This window comes from Strongylocentrotus purpuratus, unplaced genomic scaffold, assembly GCF_000002235.5.
Source record: "Strongylocentrotus purpuratus isolate Spur 01 unplaced genomic scaffold, Spur_5.0 spur5_scaffold_7, whole genome shotgun sequence".
Classification (NCBI taxonomy): Eukaryota; Metazoa; Echinodermata; class Echinoidea; order Camarodonta; family Strongylocentrotidae; genus Strongylocentrotus; species Strongylocentrotus purpuratus.
The window spans coordinates 27,014,228-27,036,765 of NW_022145613.1; the positions used below are offsets into that span (position 1 = coordinate 27,014,228).

Here is a 22,538-nt window from a genome sequence, read left to right on the forward strand (position 1 = left end):
CTTATGAACAGTGGTCCTTATGAATAGGGGTCCTTATGAATAGAGAGCTTGACCCTAATCAACAAAAAAGGATCCATCTTCTATAAGAAGCGATCTCCTCGTTAAAATGACAACAAATTCATGTCTCATAATCGGCTAGTGTAAATATATCTGCATTCCATTCATCAAGACCTACAGGTAGGTTGTAAATAATTTCAAACATTCTTCGTTGATATACAAAAATATCTTGACAATCTGTACAGGAATCTAGACTGCGATATTAAAAACAACTTTACACCTACAGGCATCTACAGGACATTTTAAAATTCTGGCTAAAAATGCAAGTGAATGCAGAATATATCTTATTGACTGAGACAATAGCAACAGTGTTTTCTTTGTACAATAAAATGAGTACAGATATGTCTTTTTTTAAATATGAAAAGGCAACAGTTTGCAAATATTTTGTATTTGTAGAGATACATGAACATCGAAACATCAGACAATATTACTGTTTGCTCAAGATCAAAAACGTAATAAGAAAAGAAAAAATTACATCACATCATGCATTATTTTATTTCATTAAAGCTATCTCTTCATTTCATATATACCTTACAATTTCATTCTTCCTTTTTCAATGCTAAACATAATATTCAGAACCCCAGAGTTACATAATCAATACATTAACTCATCAACATGTTTGTTCATTTACATGAAATAAAATCACTGCTTGTCTTCTGGTTCGGTTCAGAGATCGCAGAAAAATCTCTTAATTGCTTAACAATCATTTTAAAATATAAATACTGTAGTTATAAGTAGATTTGACCACAGAAAAAGCTCTTAAAATAAATGTTATGTGACCAATTTGAATGATATGGAGTGACTCCTCGTCTTTTAGTGCACTTTTGACTCGGAGTGAATACTTTTGGGGGGAAAATCACCCTGAAGAGACTCTTTTATACTGGCCTATTTACTAAAAAAAAATTGGTGGTGTTAATTTTATAAAGTAATCATTAAGAGAATGACGGCCTTGGATCTCAACACTGGTAGGCTACATTTAGTGAGAAATTCTATAATCAAACCATTCCAGACATTAACATAAATTCCACTAAATGAAGAAAATTCCAAAGACGATCAATTGGTCCCAATATTTCACCCTTTCTGATCTTCGGAATTTCATCACACAACCTGAGCTCTCTCCTTAACTAGATTTTTGTAATAAAAAAAAGAATAAATAATAAAAAAAAGCATCATTTTTGTATATAAGATTTTACACATAATATACATAAATCATCACTACTATTTGAATATCACTGTCATAATATCTCTTGATTTAAAAAAAAAGAAAAAAACAGAACAAAAAAACTCTTGGCAGTAATTTTGGTGAATATTGTGCTCATTTTTAGAATTATTTACAACAATTTCATGATATCTGTCCTCCAGTAGTCACACGACAGGCAGTTTCATTGACAAAAGTATGATTTCTGTGTATATATATTTTTTTCATAATCTTCCTTTTTCTGAGAGAATCCACATCTATCAAAATCATCCAGCAATTATCTTGCGCTCTCCGTCGAGAGGCCATCATTGTAAACCTTTGATATCAATACAAAATTCTTCGGGTTCATATGATAGCATTTTCAATCAAATCTAGTCTTTAAAAAGTTGGTTAAAATCTTTAAAAAGTTAAAATTATCAATCCAAGAAAAAAGAGGATTAAAATCGCATGTTGATAAAATCAGAACACCTTTGTAATTATGGGCGAACACACATGTTGGTTTCTGTCTTGTCCAAGTGTCTTCTAACGTCACTGCATTACTTATCACACAGAGGTTTATCTCCTTCGCTGTTGAGTTCTCAGTATCTCTGCTAAGTTACGGCGAAGCAAGACGGGCATGAGCCAATCACCGGGACTGTTTCCGACATTCATAGCTCAATGGCTTCGTTTCGACCAATCACAAAGCTTGTAAGGTATTGATGGCTTCATGGTGACGAGTTTCAACCTCTGGCAATCTCCATTAAAAAATCAAGGTCCCGTTAAAATCAGTGTCCATTTCACGGCGGGCGAGACGTCAAGGCATCACAGTAAACCTTGCATGAACTTCTCTCTAATCTGTTTCAAATCAAAATGGGGTAAAAACATGAAATTATGAGTACATGTAATTAGACTACCACATCTAAGGGTTGCAAAATGGCAGAGAGTATCGCAGCCTCTTAGATTTATAAAATAATATAACAATTAAACAGAAAACTTCAAAGCTCACGAGTCACAACAATATTGAACGTGCAGCACAAAAGAAGACAAACAGCAAATACAGACTGCACAAAATGCTACATTTGGCTTTCCATTGCAAAACTTTCTTGTGCAAATAATAGCCTTAATTGTGCAAATTAAATCTGAAGAAATTAAGAAGAAATATTACAAAATATCATCTCTTTTTAAAATATAAAAAGACTAAACAAAGTTTTCAAAATGCACATGAAAGATTTATTGCATTAACATTATTTCCTAATGAAGTATTTCATTTTGCCTGTATGAGAGGCTAATTTGTACGGTGAAAAAAGACTTTTGGTAAATATACGTCAATACATTACGGTACTATATTTGTTACTTTACTTAGAATACAAAGTGTCTGTAAAAAAACCATGGCATTGATTTATTCCAGGCCAAAACGAGTTTAATCTTTGCATGCAAGGTGGGAATATTCTAGCACTGGGAATTCCTTTGCCTACAAATCTACAAAATCTACAGCTTTCTTTTCATAACTAGTTTGGGTTCATTGTATAATCAAATTTTCAGGTTAATTTCCTGTAAGATGACAAAATTCTTTTCACTTTCATCCCATTTTTCAAAAAAAACATTTTTCTCGTCATTGAAACAGCCCAGAGGACTTGGTTTTCAACGGAAATATAAAAAATCATAAAACATTGAAAAGAAAAGAGGAAACATATTTCCATTTCCTTTTTGAAAAAACGATCACACATAAAACTTAACAAAAAATAACACCATGCAAGAAATGGAGACAGATCTGAAAAGAAAAATCTGAACAATTTTTGTGTCCAGATCGTGCAAAATGACACGGGTGTATCAAAACATGCATCATCGGCATCCATTAGAATTTATACCGGACCAGCTCCCAAGAGTGACGGGACTTGGTTGTTAAACGACAGATGCAAGCAAAATGCAGGACTTCTTTGTTCCAATTTGGATTGGCAAATCAGAGGGGTACTGGGGAGTTAGTAAACAAAAAGCTAAAAAAGAGGGGTAAAAAATGTGAGTGGGGTTGCCGGGTGGGCGGGCGGGCGGGGTGGCCTGGATCAAATCCACGTCATGGTTTCTACGTACACACAGCTGTACCTTCGTCGCCCTCATCCATAAACTGGATCTCGTCAAGGCTATTGAGACCATCGGATGATATCTGTGATTGAGGGAGGGAGGGTGGTAGGAGAAGACTTTAAGGTCGGAGGTCAATTGGTTATTGACTAGAGCAAATAAAAAGCTCCAGCGAGGTGTTAGTGGTAGTGATATTGATGGCAGTGGTGTAGTTAATGCTGATGGTGGTGACTTGTGGTTAGTGAAGAAACTTTTGAATGATAATCATAATTTTACATCCTGTTCTAGTCTGAATGAAATCATGGTCAGTTGGTTTGTTAATACTAAGATAGACTCAGAGGTAGAGATAGAAGAAATGATAGTGTATACGGGGAAGTATTGTTAGTGGTGGCTTCGCTGTTGGGAGAAAGCTTTGGTCTTAGATTTCCAGTACTTGAATTTGATGGTCTGTGAGGAAATCTACTTTAGAGGTCAAAGAACTTTTTCCATGAAAGTAGCTACTGGTATATGTACTGTACATACATGTATATGTAGTCTGCTTTGAGTGCTTAAGGGGAACAATTTTAGCTTTACTCAGCCTTTGCTTGCTCTAAAACTCATCATGATCAAAAGCATTGTTCGTTTTTATTTTCCAGGAGGGAGCAGGTCATGATGAGAATTTAGTTCCCAGTGTTTTTTTCGTTTTTTTTGATTTTTTTTTTCCATGATGGGTGCAAAACATGGACATAAGGTGACAAGGGAAAAGTAAATTTAGCAAATTCAAATAGGCAGTTCAAAATGAAAAGATAAAAAAAGACAGAAGTTTATCGAGTCCGGCAGAAAGGTAGATGAAAATCATAAATTTGCAAATTCTTTCAAAGAATTTAGCAAGCCTTGGCTACATCGAGCATGCTTAATATAAGAATGTAGAAATAATTTAAAAGCTTTGAAAGAAATGAGGCTACATTTAGAATTGAAGTTATGTGACAGTGGAAAGTTTTACATCAAATAAAAAGAAGTAAAAGTGAGCATGCAAAATGAAAGAGATGTAAACATTTATTTCAAAGGTGAACCAACAGTGCTTGAATAATGATGACATAAAGTCAGATTCTTGCCATCTACGAGTGGTTGTTATTATAATGTTAAATAATACCTCAAGTAGTCATAACTCCAACATACATAGATGAATACATGCAAGTACATCTTCATACTATGTGTAGGTCCATGAAAGTGGATTTTTTTTTTTTTTTTTTTTTTTTGCCAAAAAGCAGAAGTAACAGATAAGAACAGGGTATTTTTAATTTTGGAATTTGTAAAAGAAAGAATCTTCAAATTTTCAAACACTGTTGGGCTGCATTAATATTCGTTGAAATATTAGCTATAAGAAAAAGGCAGCAATAGTTGGCACATAACATATTATACAAGATACAATAATACAAAATATACAACATTTGTGAGTGGCAGTAATATTCCTGGAAATCCTAGAATAACAGCAATTTTCGACACAAAATAAAATCACAACAAAGTTTTGAATGTTTTACTACTAGGTAATCACGTTTTTAAAAAAGACTGACTGACAAATTTCAAGATTACAACAAATAACTTCTCAAACAAACAAAAAACAATAAAAATATTATTAAATGAAAGTCTCTGTTCACTCTGACTTATTAAATAATCCCTTAATTTATAATGCTATCTTTGAATTCTGCTCAGCTCACATGGTATCATTGGTATTTATAGACAAGATTTCTTATATCTTATTCAATGAAGACAACATTTTATCAACAGTGCATTTTTCATACCGTTAACCCTGACTTGTTTTCACCATTTTCCTTGGGTTTTGATTCTGCAAGATGAAGAGAGAGATAGGAGACAAAGTTAATTACTTCATAATGCAAAATATGAGAGAGAAAGAGAGAGATAAACCCTCATTCGCGCGCACAATGGGGTAAAATGTCTATTAAAAAAACTGAGTAAAATATAGCCAATTTGAATACGGTATAGCAAGTTTGAATATACTGTAGATGCACAACAAAAATTCAGGATTGTGGGGTGGGGTAAATATAGGGGCAACCATTTTCCCCTATAAATTCTCACTGATCTATCTATGAAATATAATATACAAATATGTGACTTGCACTACATAACTGTATCTCATTTACTCATTTTGTTTTTCTTCTTTCTTTAACTGCTTTGTGTAAATGAAGATTAAAGATGAATAGGTCTCTATATTTGGTCACCAAATTATTCGTATTTACCACACCTATTGGCATAAAATTGTAAATGACAAACCTGTTTCTGGTGATTTTAGTTTGTTGATTTCTTGTGTTTTATGGATCGCCCTTTCAGCTTGTAATGCATCGTCTTCTAGAGATTGCATCCTGAAAGAAGAAAAAACATCAACCACAATGATATACAGTGATATCTGTAGATAAAGACTGCTCGAGGGAGACAGAAAAAGTGGTCTTTATAGGCAGGTGGTCTTTATGTACAGGTTCTGTAAATTTAGGTTTCAATGAGAAACCATTTTCAAGGGAAATTTTTAAAAAAGTGGTCTTTATAGACAGGTGGTCTCTCCATGCAGGTAGTCGCTATGGCAGGTTTAACTGTATTTGGTATATGATATAAGATAAGGTGAAATTAAGAAACATGCAGCATTCCTTGAGAGGTCAATTTCATATAATCAGGTCTCAGATAGTACATTGTGGCAACTAAATAGTAACAATTTGATAACTCAGTCACACTGAAGAACTGTTTCAAAACTAAACACCACTCTACAAATTCATTGCCATTCAGGGTAATGTAATTATTCATTTGGTCTATCTTTGGTCTGGTGTGGGTCTTGTTCGTGTGATCGGGTGCTGAGTATGTGTATTACTACGAGGAATAGACAGATGAATAAAGAAGAAAAATGATGTGGGAAATGGAAAAAACAGGACCAAATAATTTGGAAAAGAAGAGGAAGGAGAGTATAAGTATTTGGAAGACTTCATGGGAGAAAGAGAGAGGGAGAGAAAAAAGTAAAACGAGATTCAAAGATGATGTAAATCTTATACTAACCTTGCAGCTCTTAAAATGGCTTTCTCATCAGCTTCTCTTGACCTGAGCTCTGATGCTGATAACTCGGAGTGGTTGGAACCATCTTTCTTTGCACCAATGGGACTAATTGATATACTGTAAAGGAAAAATATACCAAATGATTCATCTCGTTATTACCACCACCACTACCCTTTATCTTTATTGTCATTGTAATCATTAACATCATCATTATCACCTTCATCATCATCATCATAACTCTCCTCCTCCTTCTACACCCGTGGGTTCCCTCAAGGCGGATTGACTCTTCTTGATACGTCTGTTCATCATCTCTTTAATAACTGTATCCTCGAGACCAATTGTTGGCCTTCAGTCTTGTATAAACACATGTTATCGTAAGCACCAACTAAATCTCTCCTAATTGAAAATCTTGATAGACTGCATATGTATTTTTTGAACAAATGACGTCTAGACAAAATGGGTCGAGGCAACTTCTTTTTGGATAGTAGAGAAACTAGGCATTGACATGAGATTAGAAAAGCAACATAAGAGACCTATTGGACTTACATAAAACGGCCACAGGAAACACCACATGACACAACACAGGACACACCACAGGATACACCACATGACAAAACAGAGGACACACCCATGGGCACACCACAGGACACACCACAGGACACACCCATGGACACACCACAAGACACACCACAGGACACACCACAGGACACACCACAGGAAACACCACATGACACAACAGAGGACACAACCATGGACACACCACAGGACACACCACAGGACACACCACAGGACACACCACAGGAAACACCACATGACACAACAGAGGACACACCCATGGACACACCACAGGACACACCACAGGACACACCACAGGACACACCACAGGAAACACCACATGACACAACAGAGGACACACCCATGGGCACACCACAGGACACACCACAGGACACACCCCAGGACACACCCATGGAAACAATCATGGACACACCAGAAGACACACAACAGAGGACACACCACAGGACACAATCATGGACACACCCATGGACACAATCATGAACACACTCATGGATACACCAGAAGACACACAACAGAGGACACACCCATGGACACACCACAGGACACACCCCAGGACACACTTATGGAAACAATCATGGACACACCAGAAGACATACAACAGAGGACACACCACAGGACACAATCACGGACACACCCATGGACACAATAATGGACACACTCATGGATACACCAGAAGACACACAACAGAGTACACACGACAGGACACAATAGAGGACACACCCCATGACCACACCCCAGGACACAATCATGGACACACCTGAAGATACACAACAAGACACAACAGAGGACACACCCACCTGGCATTGAATGTATTATTTGCATCAAGCCCGCCCTGTGAGTAGTTGAGAAGGTCATCTGGGGTCATCACTGATACCTTCTTATCTTCATCCTCTTTGATCTTCTGAAGGTCTTGATCGCTGACCAGAGATACTTTCTTGGTATCTGGATAAGAGATACAAACAATTTTTCAGGTCACAGAAGGCAACAGAATTAATTAACAAAATAATTATTTATTCTAAGCTTTCTTATTCATGACTAATAACAGATTTAAAAAGGTCATAGGGGACAGAAGAGCTATGGAAGTCAGATGAGAAAATGGCACATATGCTCTCATTGAAGCATACCAGGATTTATAATTAGAACACCAAAATCTACATTTTTTTTTGTCGAAACAGTTCATTGGTAAAAGCAGTGAGTTTAAAATCAGAAGGTACAGAGTTAAACCTTTGTCGACTTCCAGGACATGAGTTTCATGTCCAAACAGGTTCATCCCTAGTAATAACTTGAGCCTTGTCCATTGACAGCCAGAGGGTCTCTAATTCCATACATGTACAACAGGACAGAGCCATCTATACACAGAGATCGGCCAACCCGGTTCAAGCTAGACACAATATGGCAACTACTGCTTTGTTGGGCAAGCACAAAACAACAGAATATATGCCATGTTGTGACCCAGGGAGATCAAGTTGGCCAAACTCTGTATATAGATGGCTCTTCACAGGATATAGGTAACTGTCCTCATGGCCTTGAAAGTACAATATATATTTGCATACCCTCTGAGCAACCTTGGTACGGAATTGCTGATCTACCAAAGGCTGGAGGACGTGTTTCTTGACTTACTTGTTTTAGGTGTAGAATGTGCCTGCTCGTCGATCTGTTGTTCAAAGCGTTTCCACTTGTCTTTGAAGGCTAGCTTGGAGGGTTCCGAACCATCCGTGGCAGGCTTTAGAGAGAAAATGATCCATGAAACGTGTTACAAAGCGTGATTAACAACATGCATTACGCACAGTAGGAACATGGTTTGTATCCTATTTTGGTGAATTTAGCATGCATGGGTCCCACCTCTCAATAGCTAACATCACTTGTAATGTACCAGCCAATGGAAGTTTGAAAGCCAGTGTTGTTAACAATAATTGTCTAGAAACTTAAAATGGAAAATCCAAATACACATGAAAATACTCATAAATGTACTCATAAATACTCAAAAACAAGTTTTTATGCACAGTGCCTTTCCATTACAAAACCACAAGCTTACATGTGTTTGTGTTTTTGTAATGCTTATTTGTGATTTTCCTTCATAACTACCAAGTAAAACTTAGCTAGATGGGTCTCTGTAGCTCCCTTTACTCTGTCATTTTCATCAAAAATACAAAATAACAAATTTATGCAAAACCATGGCATGTGATGCAATAAAGCTGCTGCTGCTCTGCATATGCAGGCCATACACGTGTAAAAAAGCATTTTTATAGCACTTGTAATAATGCACTATTCATATGTGAACGGAATCATTGTGAAGATTGCGTTGGCAAGCACTTCATGGTGCAAGTGTCAAGTGGTACATATAAATATATATATATAGGTGATGACATTTTGCTGCTTTGTGAGACATTCTGAATTCTTGATGCACTTAGTGGTGAAAATCTTATTCAAATTAACAAAATGGTAGCAGCATATAACATTGAACAATGTTTTATTTCAAATAAATGGACACACCATGTTCACATAGATCATGAAAAGCTAAAAATACAGGTACTCAAATATGTCACACAGATAATAGATTTTCAAAAAGTATCAATTCATCAGGCTTCCGACAGTAGGGATCTAAAAACTGACCCCCCCCCCCCCTCCCCCATTCCCTTCTTCAAAACTCTGGATACATATTCCAATGGTCGAGGTTTTTGGCTTCACAATACCCCTTTCCCTCATACATGTTATAATGACCGGAGAATATTTGTTTACTATCTACTTGGTAATAGTACCTTTGGATCTTCAGGAGATGTAGGCTTGGAAATCAAATTTTCGACAAAGAAAGACAACTTCATTTTACATGAATATAAAGAAAAGAATACACATGCTATGAAGTAGCATAAACATGTATCAATGATGTGAATATTGCACACACACACACTAAAAAAAAGAATCATAATGCTAAAAATAAAGATGAACTAATACATACAATCAAATTTCATAAAGATATCAATTTAATCTATTAACTCATGTGTTACACTAGGCTTCTGACAGTAGGGATCTCAAAATGGAATCCCCCCCCCCCCCCCCCCTCATACCCTAAGGACTACAAAGCTCTAGAACCATATTCCAATCTCTGAGGTTTTTGGCATCACAACACCCCTTTCCCACATACATTTAATAAAAAATACTTCAGGATATTTTTTTTTACTATCTACTTGGCAATAGTACCTTTGGATCTTCGGGAGGTGTAGGCTTGAAATCAAATTTTTGGACAAAGAAAGACAAGATCATTTCACATTACAACAAAATACACATGCTATGAAGTAGCATACCGGTATACATGTACCAATGATGTAAATATCGAAAAATAATTATAATGCTAAAATCAAAGTTGAACTATAACACACAGTCAAAGTCATTTACAAACTTAAAATTAAAGACGTTTAAGCAACAATTAAATTAATATTCTTAACTTTATGAAAAGATGAAACTAAACATTTTGAGTAGAACAAAATTATAATGTTACACTAAAATCATTTAATCAATTTCAAGAGAGAAGAAAGATTTCTACATATTTACAGTGCGTAAATGTCGCAATATACAATGATACACAAGATATCATGCTTTGAAATATATCATAAAATTTTCATTTACTAAATGAATGCAAGTGAAGGGCACAGTAACTCAGAAAAATGAACTTGAAAGTAGAGAATTTTAATACAAATACTTAAGGATAATCAAAGTGTCTAAAAAAAATTAAAGACATTACAACTTGCTATAAATGATCACAATAGTTAATAATTAAAGAAAAGGCTTTGAAAAGTAAAATACAAAACTAAGTTATAGAAAAAGTTTGAAAGTAGGGAATAGGCCAAGTTTGCACAAAAGAGTAATAATTGAATGCCACAGTTAAATGCAATCAACTGCATCTTACAATCAACTGAAGCTATGATTTGATTGCAACCTGCAACCATATACACTGTAACAGACAATCTATTGCAAATTTCTGTTATCCAATTGGGATGTAAATTTTGGCTGTATCAAAAGTGACCCAATAAATCAAGCCCATTCTCTTTGATAAATTCTGGCTCTTTGTGCAAACGGGCCCTATTTCGAAACAAAATTAAATAAATAGCATAAAGAGGAAGAAATCTAGAATACTGATTCATCACAAATTCACTAGGTATACTTAATGAGTGAATGAAATGTCCCATCAATGATGGTAGAACACAATGACATATGTCTGGGAGGCATTGGCTCTGATGACAATTACTCCAGGCTTTATTTCATCACAGACTTAGGGTTAGAGGTTGGGTTATGATAGGGTTTAAGGTTATGTTTTAAGGACAGGGTTGGGGTTGGGTGTTATCATGCATTCTGGATTAAAAAGTTAGGAATCTTGTTTAATGGTAGATATCAACTGTGGAGCGATTGTCAGCAGAGCACAAGTTGTACGATCCCTGATAGTACATGTTACTGTAGTGGTGCAGTACCTTAAGGGGAATTCTGTGAAATGTGTCCTGTACAACATGTATCTTTATTCATTAATTTCATCCCAAAATGAAAAACAAATTAATGACAAAAGCACTGGATAAGGGTGGTGGTACCACAAAGAACCATTGGTCAATGGTCATATGGTCATACCTTGAGATTTTTTATTTTCGGATCAAATACATGGATAAAGACCGATGTCTTACAGCTCATGTTTCATAGAATTGCCCCTCAGCAACAAACAGATGTCATACAGCAAGGAAGGGATGTAAAGGTAATGATGGATGATGATGATGGGTGACAATGATAGAGGATTATGATGATACACTGAATGATGACAAGGGTTATCATGATCAAATGGAAAAGTATGTAAAAAATGATCTAATGAAATGAAGATAACTATGATAATAAACTAAAAAGAGAGATATCAGGCTAAAACTTGATTTGCTGAAAGCTTGGCATCTCTGATAATCAGTAACTACACGCACAGATATAGAACAATTCTGGCAACCTATTAGTGGTTTTGAGTTGATGTGTCACCAAGGGTAGAAGAATGACAACTCGATTCTGAAATTGTCATTGGGTTACAGAGGATACCACACAAATCATTAGAAATTATACACTCAAAATGCAAGGTTAAAAGAAATCTGTATCGATGAAGCCTTTAAATAGCGAGGTTTCTTTGGCTTCCTCTCACTTCTGATAAAATGATGGGGAATTTCATTACAAAATATCAGATTGAGAAAATAAAAGTATGAAATATTCTGTTAGAACAGGTAGGGAGGTAATCATATAAAAGGGGGTGTAGACAGGTATGGGAGATAACTAAAGGTCAATGCAAAAGAAAAGGTATCCCAGATACAGCCAAATACACCACAGGCTTCTTGGATTGACTATGAAAAGGCTCCATGGGGGTGTTTCACAAAGATCCTAAGTAGAACTTAACACTAAGTTGGACTTAAAAGTTATGGACAGCCATTGGAGCCTTAAAACGAAATATATTCAAAAGCAGAAATTCAAGTATTTTAGACTTTTTATAAATTCCACATCCAGAACATGAACTCTCCTTGATGATAGAAAATATGAATGATTTGAATCAACATTTTATGCCTTTCAAAATAACTTTTACAAAATATTTTCAAAGATGCTAATGGCTTTCCATAATTTTTAAGTCCAACTTAGAGATAAGTTCAACTTAGAATCTTTGTGAAACACCCCCCATGTCTGGTACATTAAAATAAATACATCGAGTGCAAGCTATTGTAATACAGAAAGATGTCAAATCAAAGACAGTGTGCCGATATTATTTAGAAGGATACTACATATGGGAGGTGAAGGGGTAGAACTACAGGAAAGAGTGTGCTCCAAGTACAGATATAACATAATGTGCCATCAAATAATAGGCTTAATACTGATATTCACTCAAGATAATGTCATCTGTTTGGAGCCAGAAGGGCATCTAGTCGTATCATTTTAGACAGCGTTAATGCCCTCCTGGCTCCACAAAGACGATATTACAGATAATTGTAGAATCATATCCAAATGAAAATGAAAAAAGAAAGTGTTTTCGTGGAACCAATGGCCAAAGGCAGAATTCAGAATAGAAAATACAAAGTGATTTGTGCCAAGGAAAGTTTGTGTAATTTCATAATATTTGTAATTATCTTTGTAAAATCACATTCAGTGTAAGTAATATTGATGTTTCCCCTTATTTTAAGATTTTACATTCAGGCAAGCTGGTTATCCACGAGAACAGAAAATAGAAATAATTGAGCATACTCAGAAAGGAGTAGGTGTTGTTCACAAGGTAAAAAAATCAAATCAATTACATTTACACATCACTGCTAGGTAGAAGGAAAAGAAATCATATGATTCTTGAACAAACTATGTGGTTCTACAGAAAGATGAAATCAAATGACATCTGTGTACGGGTGAACTGAAGATGTGGTAGACCTGAAATACTGGTTGGACTTGTGGCTACAGCACGACAGCTACAACACTCTGGATGATCATATTAAGGCAAGCAAATACGGAGGATGATAATATAAGAGTCTGAATGAAGGGTTGCACAGAGAGGACAGGCATGATGCTGGTGAGACAAGAGAAAGAGACACTGACGATGCCAATACTGTTCTTTGGACTAAAATAGGATACCTCAGGCTCTGGTGAGAGGGGAGACTTTACAGGGCTGAAGGAAGGCGGTGAGCTCGAGACAGGTGGTGGAGGCGACACAACTTTCTGTACAGACTTGGCCTTTGATACAACCTTCTGAGAAGACAGCAGCTGGGTCAGGGTTTTTGTCTTCACTTCAGGTGCAGCCGGCTTTTGTTGCTGCTGTTGTTGTTGAAAGAATGGATTGGACTGGAAGCGGCTTGTGTCGCGACCCTTAATCCTGTTAAATTTTAGGACTTCCGATCGAGCTTCTAAAAGTGCTTTAGCTCTTGCTATTTCTTCATCATCTGAAGAAGAAGGGTCTTCACTAGGGGATTTTGGTGAAAGTGGTTGGAACTTTGGTGAAAGTGGTTGGCTCTTAGGAGGAATGTCTGGGTAGTGTTTCGGCTTTGGAGGAGTAACTGGACTTTTAATTGGTGAAATAATAACTTTGTGTTTAGGCCTTATGTCTGTATAAGTGACAGGACTTGTAGTTTCCTTGAAAGGATTAGGCTTTGCAGCAGGATTTCGGAATGGGTTGGGCTTGTCAGAGGGCTCTGGGGATGTCACACGATGAGGACTTGAAGGATTGTCTGATGGAGAAGGATTTGGTTGAATACCCTGTGAGTGAGGATTGGAACTTGCTTGTGCCCCCTCTTCCTTTGGATGGGGTTCTATGGGATTCCCAGGATTGTGGTCTTTAGGGTTTCCCGGATTGTGGTCTTTAGGGTTTCCCGGATTGTGGTCTTTTGGGCTTCCAGGATTGCTGACTTTGGGGTTCCCAGGATTGTGGCCACTGGGATTTCCAGGATTGTGGCCACTGGGATTCCCAGGATTGTGGCCAATTGGATTGTCAATGTTGTGATCTTTGGGATTTCCAGGATTGTGGCCACTGGGATTTCCGAGATTGTGGCCACTGGGATTCCCAGGATTGTGGCCAATTGGATTTCCGGGATTGTGGCCCCCGGGATTTCCAGGATTGTGACCACTGAGATTACCAGGATTGTGGCCACTGGGATTTCCAGGATTGTGGCCACTTGGATCTCCAGGATTGTGGCCCCCGGGATTTCCAGGATTGTGGCCGCTTGGATTTCCAGGATTATGGCCACTGGGATTGTGGCCACTGGGATTGTGGCCACTGGGATTACCAGGATTGTGGCCAGCGGGATTGTGGCCACTGGGATTTCCGGGATTGTGGCCCCCGGGATTTCCAGGATTGTGGCCACTTGGATTTCCAGGATTGTGGCCACTGGGATTTCCGGGATTGCATTCTTCAGGACTAACCGGATTATGTTGCTCATGGGACAAAGGGTTCTGTTGCGGATGAGGATTTTCTCTTCCTGTAAAAGAACATGCCCCTTGCAGGGGATATCCCGGATTGTGCCCACCTGGATTATGCGGATTATGCTCTACGGTTTCAGGGCAGTGCTCAGGGGTACCAGGGTTGTGTCCACTGGGATTACGATGTCTAGGATTTTCATGAGAAGGCCCAGGATTGTGATAGGAAGGGTGTGGGTTTCCTCCTATCTCTAGAGGGGTAACGCTTTCCTCCTTCTTCCCCTCTTGATGCAACTTTTCCCCAAATGGATCTGGAGCAAAAATTTCTACAGATGAAGGGTCGTCAGTACGTTCTGTTACGTGAGGACTACAGCTTACACCCTCTGTTAGTGATTGGGAAATTCGAAAGCCACTTGTTGCATAAGTACTGGGCTCCATCTATAGTTTTACCATAGTTGCAGAGAGTACCGTATAAACGCCACACCAATATTGATGAACAATGGAGATTTGTTCATGATACATCCCATAGGATATATGTTTTTATAAGTAGTTGTTTACATTTTAGGGCGAAGAGTTAGATGTTGACCAGGGAAAATGGAAGAAAAAACAAAGCCATAGAGGAATGAAGAAAGGGAAGGAATGGGAGAGAGCAATTAGTCCATGAAATGTATTAGTGATAGTCAATAAAAAGGAGAACATGGGAACTGGTGACTCTAATATGGATACTGTATTAAAAGGTATGACAATATTATTTGAAAATCTTAAGTTAAAAGTACTGAGATACAAATGGTTTATAGAAATTTCAATTCAGTATCAGACAATTTCAAAATACAACACCCAACATTTCGCTCTGAAGCTGTCCATGTTTAGAGATATCAAAAATGGAAAGACAGATTCTCATCAACCTGCTTTAATATCACTTAGGACTTTTCACATGAGTTCTTCAAAGTACTAAAAGTATATTTGCCCCTAAGTTCTCAATATCTAGGGCTAAACACTTTGATGACAAATACATGTACTTTGCTATTACACTTTATTACCTGTGATATGTGTATTTCTATCTTTGGTATTTAATATGAATGACTTTCATTGTAAGAAAAAGGTGGAAAATTACACAAAAATTACACTTGCAAAAACATAAACCATCACTGATGGACAAATACACATTGCATGAGTGCATAAAAGGTACGATGCATAATAAGGCACTTTACAGCTGAAGTTCAATTTCATAAATAATTTCGTAAGTGTGTTATGTTAATCATAAATCGTCTGCAGAAAGGTACAAGGGCTTAAATCATTCAATACCCTTCTAACTCTTAGAAGACAATCCAGTGATCATAACGGTGTAGATCCCTTCAAATGCAGTTTGTTCAAACATTTTCTTACAGATAGGCATATTGCTGATCATTCAAGGTGATATCAACAGCCTCAAACCAGTTTAAAGTATGTGTGTGCAGAACACCCTCACAAAAAATAAATAATAAAAATAATAATAATATATATATATATTTTTTTAAATCAATTAATGAGACTGGAAAAGTCTCATTGATTATAAAGAACAAAAGTACAGATCATTCCTGCAAATTCTAAGTCATGTCTTTTTAATTTTTTTTTTACTGTAACAGATATAGGAAACAAGCTATAACAAGAGCCTGGTGGCAAAAAATACTCCTTTAACACATCAAATACTGCTTATTCTCTGATGGGCATTGTTTTCCAATATTATCTCTTTTCAAGATAGCCATGGCAATGATGCAATGAGGCACTGAATGAATGTGTATGGATGGATACCTACAATCTACCTCAAGATCAAATGTGCAATTATGCAAACCCATGGAATGAATGATTTAAAGAGAATATATGTCACCAGATTGAACATGGGTTCAGATTTCAGAAAAGATAATGCTGTTCTTTCTTTGTTCATTATAACAGAAATAACTCATATTAATATTATTCTGTAACTAGGCATCCAATTCCAACACAGAGGGTATACATGTAGGTTGGGCTTGTTGGCAAAACTGTTAGGGAAACACACAACTTTCCCTGGTCATTTTCACAATTCTGAGTGGAAATTCCCCCATCCTAAATTTCTGAAAGGGTAAGGATCTGGATATTATTAGGACCTACATGTATTGAACAGAGCTCTTCTAACCTGTATTGGGAGGCTACGCAAAAGCCCCCCCCCCCCCCCACTCGGTGTTATTTAGGGTACGCATATGCATGTTCCAAGCAACCCCCCACCCCACCCCCCTTTCAGCAAAAGTCCGGTGTGTAAAGTCAATACGGGTAGACCTTTTTCTTTTGTTACGAGCCGGAGGTTTTGGGAACATGCATGGTATCCCTCCGTTAGATGGAGTAGGGGGCCCGGGCGCTAAAGTACCCAAGGCTGTTATTAGAATGTAAAAGCAATATTGAAAAACAGCTGTCTATTTAAAGGGAGTGATAGATTAAGGAACATCGATTATCATCTAACTGGGTATGAGCTTAGAGAAAAGGATAAATGTATTTCACTCTGTAACTGAACAAACTTCAGAATGAGAATGAAAAAGGTGAATCATTACACCATGAAATAAATGACAGCTGGCATACAAATGTGGCAAGCCCTCCTTAAGAATAACTGAGAATAACGTAATAATGTATAGCAGAGTATGCAGGAAGAAATAAAGCCTCTAAATCATCAAGCATTTTCATGAAAGTCATAGGCAAAGTACATCATAGTGATGCCCAGTGTACATGTGTGTATGTAAACATGCAAATCCCTTTCTCAAACTTATAACCATCTACAAACCAAGTAATTATGGAGTGTGAGTGATGTGAAAATAAATATAGAGAATATATATGTTTTCTTGCAACATTCCAAAATGCAGCATGCAACTTCACAAGTGTGTCCTATTCTTTGGCTTGACCAATCCCGGTATTAAACTGAAACTGCACAAATGCTGTGAAAATATGTTACCCTGTCATTACAAAGGATTTTACTTCATTTATTAAATGGGAAGCATTTAATCCATGGTTTTTCTAATCTGAATTATGTGCCTGTTTGCAAAGACCAAACCAAAAACTGTGAGTATAATCATGAATAACCTGCTGTTTCAACATGTAGTATATTACTGCATCATTAGCATCATATTGTTTCTGAAATCATTTTAAAAAAATGTAATTTCAATTCTGATTTTTTTAAATATTTTTATAGCTATCGCTGTTACTGGAACTATGGGTGAAATAATCAACATTAGACTTTCATTTGTATTTTGAAATCATTGTAATTTCCTTTGTTGAAAAAATGAATAATTATTATAGACTTCATAAACTATAAGTCAGTCATTATTGTTAGATAAATCCTGATTTAAAACTACTAGGAACATCAAACATATCAGTTAAAATTGTAACTTTACTATTGAAAGACAGAGTTTAATATCTATTATTAGCACTACTACAAATGTTAAACATATCTTTTAAAACTAGACCTTACAATATTAAAACAGAGTTTATATGTTTATCTTTAGAGTTGCTAGAAACATCAAACATTTCTGTTGAAATAAAACTAAACAGTTCTAAAAGTTATTTAGAATTAATTTAATAATTAGACCTTTTAGGGGATCACATATTTGTTAAGACAAAAAATTATTATTTAAAATACATTTTAGGATTAATCTTGTATCATCAAAACTGCTAAGAACGTCAAACTATCAGATGAAAGCAACACTAAATACTTCTTAACAGGGTCAATGTTTGCAAGTACATAGTCATCACTCGGAAGGTTAAATGCTAAAACAAGTGCAAGCACATGCAACAGACAGTCCACGTTGAATTAATGATACAAGCCTTTTTAAATACACCACACAAAACAAAATACATGGGACCATGCCATTCAAACGGTGGTGGTAGGGAGGGTGAACTCAAGCTGCAATTTTAGAGGAGGGTGTGGGGGGTACTCTACCTCTGGAGACCCGGGTGGGGTCGAAACGCTTGAGGAACGGGAGGTCGTGCTGCTCGTACTCAAGTTTCGTAGGCCACGGGGCCGGGGGGCCACCGGGGGCGGTGCCTTTTTCCTTGGCTGCTTTGGAAATTTGTGGCAATTAAGTGAGGAGGTCGTTAGGGAGGTACAATTCAGCAGTTGGACAAGGGGTAATCGGACGATCTATTTGACTATTTTCTACGCATGACTACATTTTTGTTCTTATTTCATGGAAATATCATAAGTCAAGTTTATGTACAATACGATATCAAAGGATTCATTTATATATTCATTTAGAATTATACTCAGTAATTATGCAGGATGGCCTTATCAATGGTGCAAAGGGGGATTTTTTCAATTTCTTCAAAAGTTACATCATACATGATTGCTTTTGGTCATGAGTCATGACATTGGTTTTGCATTGGACTCTTTTTAATTTGACTTTCATTTTGCTTCAAAGATTAATTTCATTACTTTGTACTCATCAGTTTCAGGGTTCCGTTTTTCTTATTTTCTTTTTTCTGTTCTGTTTTCCAGAATGGTGACTTTTGTGTTTACCATTTTGATTAAAAGTATATTTCCTCCTTTCAAAGGCTATCTACAGCACAGAGCTTGAGAGCTGTCTTGTTGGGAACAGTTAACATTTGCCTCATGCAAATACAGCTGGTTTAGAAAAAAGAAACATTTGTTTATAATTAAACAATATCCATGCAAATAATAGTAGAATACAGCAAGTATGTGTAAGTGTAAGATTATATCATAATGTCTCGCAGTTACTTAACAGCACAGCAAAAAGTAAAGAGATGGGAGCAAAATAATGGCTAATGGCTAATTTTCATTCAAACAGCTGCTCATGCATAAAATAATACTGAACATGCAAAAATACTATGAAAATATGAAAAATTTCACTATGCAAAATACTACTTTTTGCCCAAATTTGCTATTTGCTACCCTAAACCCAACCCCAAATTCAAGTCAGTTCATTATAATACACCTTTCACCAACATTTGGTTCAATTAATCAAATTGATTTCAAAGGATGAAGAAAAGAACAAATGTGCTATCTCTAACAAAGAAATATCTTGATCTGCAGAAAAACAAACGATGTAAAATTCTACACTGGAAAAAATATGGCAGCCATAAAGAAAAGTAGCTTAAAATTTGCTATTTGAAATGTGCTTGAAATAAAAGGCAAAGTATTTGCAAAGGTCATGGGAGACAGATTTTTAGGAAGGAACACTCTTTCTGTTATTCCACAATTTTGAACCTCACTTTGATGTAAGTTCAATTCCCATAATTGTTATAATCACTGGGTGTTTGTTTTTCTTTTCCTTATTCTTACTTATAAAATAAAGATGGAACTAATGTTGTGATATGCTAAATGATAATTCAGCTAAAATGAGTTCAGTGGAATATCTAAATGATTTGAAAGACTGCCAGAGCGCAAACTCTATGAACAGCTTAACATTTTCAGTCCAAATAAAACGGCTGAAGTAGTTAATTTATTGGAAAAAATTTGTACCATATTGTACATGTTTCAAACTGTCTCAATTACATAATACTTAAAGGACACCATACACTGGTGGTTGTATATTCAATTACATCATCATCAATGTCCATTAGATAAAGTATACATCCATGTTCATATAAGTAGTTATGTGTACCTACACCTAGGCACACATACATATACATTTTATGAATTATATATGCATCAGTTACATATTACATCTTACTTTTACACATCAGGAATAGTTGAAGAAAAAACCTCAATTTTCCTCTCAATTGTTATACATGTTCTATTATATTTCTTTCTTTTGGCGTTGAGGGGGGTAAAACTGGACGGAAAATCTCACCTTTGCTTGTGGAAGGGGTAGATCATCATCATCATCATCTGCCGTTCCATTCTCTGTTGTTACAGCCTGCTGTTTGGACTATAATAATAATGCATTGCAAATATAAACAAGACAAATGAATGCAAGAAAAAAACGTGCAGAGAGATCAGTAGAAACATCAATATCAGACGTAGATTGGAAGTAATAGTAGGGAGAAGAAGATATCACAGGTTAACATTGGTTCACGTAGCTAAGGGAGAATATAAATAAAAGTTAATCATAAATTCAAGAAATTTTGTCATTTCTTGTGTCATACACATGCTTTTCCACGAATTGTCGTATTATGAATATAGACTTACACTTTGGAAGTATCATATCACCTGATATTTAGTTTGATCCAAGCTTTTGTACGAGTAAAATAATCGGATATACTCAATTTCAAAATGGCTAGTAACCTATGGGTCAAGATAGATTGGACTTTCCAAGATATGTATGTTTATATTTGAAGAGAATGCAAATATAATACACAGTGGATTACTTTTCCCCTGTTAATACAAAAACATGTACCAACAATTAAAATAAATTGTAATACACAAAGTTGTTATAATTCAAAATTCTAGGCTAGCGTGTTAATAGCAAAACTATTCAAATCAAACAAATGACGAGCTAAAAAGAAAAATACAACACAACATCTGACTATAGTTTAGCTTGAAAATGTGTTAAAGATGTGAGTGAGTGTCAGTCCACATGCCTTCTATCATCTAGATTCTACAAGACCATTCCACTATATGAAAATGAGTTTGTTAGAGAGGGAGTAATAGTTGTTAGTCATATAACATGTGTGGGTATGTAAAAGAATATTAGTTGCGATAATACACCAGGGAAAGATTTAAATTCTTATATTTCACCCTTGTTATGACCATACCCCTCCACCTAATAAATACTATGATATACCCCTTAAGAGCTTGATATAAGCTCTACTGCAGTATTCAAAATGCATTGGAAACTTCCCTGCCACCAAAATTAATTTTCATGGTTAGCAACAAAAAGATACAAATCAATTAAAGATTCATGTCAAATAGCATTGAGGAACTGTTTTCCCACTTCAAAAACCTCAAAGTTTGTTAAAGTTTCAAAGTCAATCTGTTAAAGGAAAAATAGCCCGTACCAAAAGCATCATTGGAAAACAAGGGGGTTAAAAAGGAGAAAGGGCACTGCACAGCAAACTGATGGTGTCTTCAATGGAACAGACTGTTTTTCCTCCTCTTTTTTTTTTTTTTTTTTTGCTATCTTTTTTTTCAAACTCACATTGATTTCAATCTCTGTGTCAACCCTCAGTGGGATCAACTCTTCTTCCATCTGAAAATCTTCATTTATCAAATCTTCTTCAGACGGACTCCTGAGGCGGGGCAACGGGGCATCCAGCTCGTCATCATCGGTCTCAACCTCCTGCTCCTGGGCGTGCATCATTTCTTGCCTAACCAGGGGAGGGGAGCGGCTACTAACGTTTCTCGTTATGATTTTTTGGAAGTTTTCCTGATCGCCGCGGGGGAAGGGAGGGGAGGGAGAGAGATGAAAGGAAGATCTAGAGAGAGCAGGCGACATGCAATGTGATTGCTAGTGTGATTTATGCTATCTGCTTTTTTAACTCCCTCATTTGATTTTTTATCTGTCCATTTTTCTCAAAGTTAAATTCAAGGTATTGACCAGCTTTTTAATTGCTTGCACATTCTATGAATGCCTTCGAAAAAGTATCATTAAACGAATGAAGGTCTTGTATACTGTACATTAGTCACACAGCCAAACAGACTCTTAACTGACCGACTCAAAACTGACCGATCCTTGACCTTTGGATGGAATCTAATATTTGTCCAGTCTGCTGTTGGTCTGGTGTTAGTTTCATCGGTCTGAAAGGGGAACCTTAGGAGGTGTCAATT

At 36.3% G+C, this 22,538-nt stretch overlaps 1 protein-coding gene across 18 annotated transcripts in view; it reads right to left on the reverse strand.

The window, feature by feature from the left end:
* Positions 1-220: 220 nt before the first annotated feature.
* Positions 221-22,538, reverse strand: part of LOC574871 (protein scribble homolog) — a 121,056-nt gene continuing 98,738 nt past the window's right edge. For 7 of the 18 annotated variants that reach the window (XM_030974591.1, XM_030974594.1, XM_030974597.1 and 4 more), the window contains 11 exons: positions 21,910-22,137; positions 20,623-20,700; positions 13,538-15,250; positions 10,121-10,144; positions 8,543-8,645; positions 7,720-7,864; positions 6,350-6,463; positions 5,582-5,670; positions 5,092-5,135; positions 3,323-3,395; positions 221-2,089 (listed from right to left, as the gene is read on the reverse strand). In XM_030974591.1, the coding sequence (XP_030830451.1) occupies positions 2,085-2,089; positions 3,323-3,395; positions 5,092-5,135; positions 5,582-5,670; positions 6,350-6,463; positions 7,720-7,864; positions 8,543-8,645; positions 10,121-10,144; positions 13,538-15,250; positions 20,623-20,700; positions 21,910-22,137 (2,616 nt within the window). In that variant the 3' untranslated portion in view covers positions 221-2,084. Of the gene's footprint in view, positions 2,090-3,322; positions 3,396-5,091; positions 5,136-5,581; positions 5,671-6,349; positions 6,464-7,719; positions 7,865-8,542; positions 8,646-9,578; positions 9,706-10,120; positions 10,145-13,537; positions 15,251-18,752; positions 18,870-20,622; positions 20,701-21,909; positions 22,138-22,538 lie in introns of those variants that run through there. The other 11 variants (XM_030974598.1, XM_030974596.1, XM_030974595.1 and 8 more) reach the window with 9 other exon arrangements.